The sequence below is a fragment of the Oculina patagonica genome, unplaced genomic scaffold (assembly GCF_052425735.1).
Source record: "Oculina patagonica isolate OP01 unplaced genomic scaffold, crgOcupat unplaced1803, whole genome shotgun sequence".
Taxonomy (NCBI): Eukaryota; Metazoa; Cnidaria; class Anthozoa; order Scleractinia; family Oculinidae; genus Oculina; species Oculina patagonica.
In genome coordinates, this window is record NW_027557851.1 from 1 (window position 1) to 2,140 (window position 2,140).

The 2,140-nt window shown below is 36.2% G+C and overlaps 1 protein-coding gene across 1 annotated transcript; it reads right to left on the reverse strand.

The window, feature by feature from the left end:
* Positions 1 to 192: 192 nt before the first annotated feature.
* LOC144640092 (uncharacterized) lies at positions 193 to 2,087 on the reverse strand. The gene is made up of 4 exons (XM_078499311.1): positions 2,000 to 2,087; positions 1,446 to 1,508; positions 821 to 1,123; positions 193 to 599 (listed from the first exon to the last, which is right to left on the reverse strand). The coding sequence occupies exons 1-4, from the start codon at positions 2,019 to 2,021 to the stop codon at positions 562 to 564; spliced, it is 426 nt and encodes a 141-aa protein (XP_078355437.1). The 5' UTR covers positions 2,022 to 2,087; the 3' UTR covers positions 193 to 561.
* Between the last annotated feature and the right edge of the window lie 53 nt (positions 2,088 to 2,140).

Sequence of the window (2,140 nt, forward strand, 5' to 3'; positions counted from 1 at the left end):
GGCCACTAGGCTCGAAACAGACTGAACTTAACCTTAATGCTAATGAGTACAACTGAACTTGAGCTACTTGACAAACCAAAGAAGAATAAAGAAAACATCAAAGAGGAAATGGTATATTGGAGACAATAAATCAAAGGGTACAAGAACAGCAAAGTACCGATCAAGTTGACCAAAGCGTAGAAATTGTTCATCTCTTTGTTTTTATTTGTTTTATGCTTTATTTTAATTTATTTAGAGATAAAAGTACAAAAATGCCAAAGAATATACAAAAATATTGCAATCTGTCTACGTTATAAAACAAGTAAAATTTAATTTTATGAGCATTTAATACACTGGGTTTTTTTAAAGAAAATTTTGTTGTAAAAATGGAAACGACTTGCATCTGTTTCTGTGCACTTGTGGTTGCGGTAATTGTGGCGCTATTTACTAAAAGGTTAGCTATCTGATTGCAGACAAGGACACAATGGTTTCCTGGACACTTAAAAATTATGTTGTTCAAAAGCTATTCGTTAAAGCATGCATGTGTTGATTAAGTCTGTCAGATGTGTTTCTTTTAACAGTTCAAGCAACTTTGCCATCCTCAAAGTTTTTCGCAGCACCTGATGAGATAAAATAACAAAATGAATTAGTTAGCTGTTCGATTTACGTTTAACCTTTCATCACACAATCACAAGCCACGATAGGAGAAGTATTTTCTTTGAAGTTCGTCAAAACTACTCCACTGCGGGTCATATTTTCACCTCTCTTCCTAGTGTTTAGATTTCCTGATGAACACTGTTGCTCGTGTTTCTATATATATATATATATATATATATATTACCTAAAACATTGGGATGTTGTTCCGGATGATCAGGATAGCCTGCTTCAGTAAGCACACTTAAGACATCGAACCTCTGCATTTCTTCTAGAACTTGCACAAGTTGTCCAAGATTCACATGTCGTTCCTTCATCAGCTGGAAAACAGCATCCGCACTTGAGTGGTCACAGGCTGTGATTTCCATTAAAGACATGGCTTCCTCTAGGGTTAGGTTGAACAATCTACCTGCAACATTGACTATGTCTCTTGCTAACATTGTGGTAAGTTGAAAGTACACTCTGTAGGGTATTGCTGATACCAACTGATCTGTTGAGAAACAAAACAAGAGCTCAGTGTTACAAAAAGAAATTACTATACAATTAAAGGAGAGATGCCAGGATATTGTAAGTCATTTTTCTAAATACTTCCAAATCAAGGAAACCTTAAAATAATAGTTTTCTGACTGCCAAGAAAAAAGCCACAAAGGAGTTATAAAATAACCAATGGTGGTTTCAACTGACGAAGATTAAGACGGATTACGAAATACAAGCTTCAAAAAAAATTGCCAAGTTTTTCAAGATGTGTTGTCCGTGACGTGGTCACTTAGAAGACCAAGCAACACCTAGACCCCAGAAATTCAGCCCGTTACCTGGACCAGTAATCTTTGCATCACTCGATCTTGCTGACATTGTGTGAATTCTTGCATGACATCCTAAAAGGGGATGATAAATTTACCGTGTGTTGCATATAAAAAGAATGAGAAATGTAGTTAACCATACATAAAGGGGCATAGTGGCATAAAGGGTCCTCAAGCCGACTGAGACGCGTACCATGACGATGGAAAAACCGATTGTTATAAATTTTTCTTTTAAACTGTGATAAGGTTTTACAGTGATGGAGATTGTGGTTGTTTTCAGAAAGTACTATAGGAATTGTAAAACGTTATAGCACTGACTTTAGGGTGGCAAATGGTTCTTTAAAAGTTATGACAGTCTCACTGAATTTTGACACAAAAACATGGGTAATAATTGGTATCTCGATTTGCTTTTGCAAAGCTGACTCAGAATCTCTGTTGCCTTTTTCTGCAAGGTTACATGCATACAGTATACTAAATTGATGTCTCTAGCTCCTAGAAAAGATATTTGCCTCACTATATCTCACATTTACATTTGACCATTTCTTCAAAGTAGCCTACTATCTCACCTCCCTTGTCAGCTACGTCCATTTTGGAATTGTCACCGCATAAAATATGTACATGTCCACCAGTGACATTAACTTTGAATTTTGCACTTCCTGTTTCAAAGAGAAAACTGACGACATAAAGGAAATGCAGGACAACGCGAA

Excerpts from the sequence above, each read along its gene's own strand:
- LOC144640092 (XM_078499311.1), bottom strand. The coding sequence starts at position 2,021 with ATGGACGTAGCTGACAAGGGAG. Across the intron at positions 1,124-1,445 it reads TGCAAAGATTACTGGTCCAG|ATCAGTTGGTATCAGCAATA; the intron begins GTAACGGGCTGA and ends GTTTCTCAACAG. Across the intron at positions 600-820 it reads ACAACATCCCAATGTTTTAG|GTGCTGCGAAAAACTTTGAG; the intron begins GTAATATATATA and ends TTATCTCATCAG.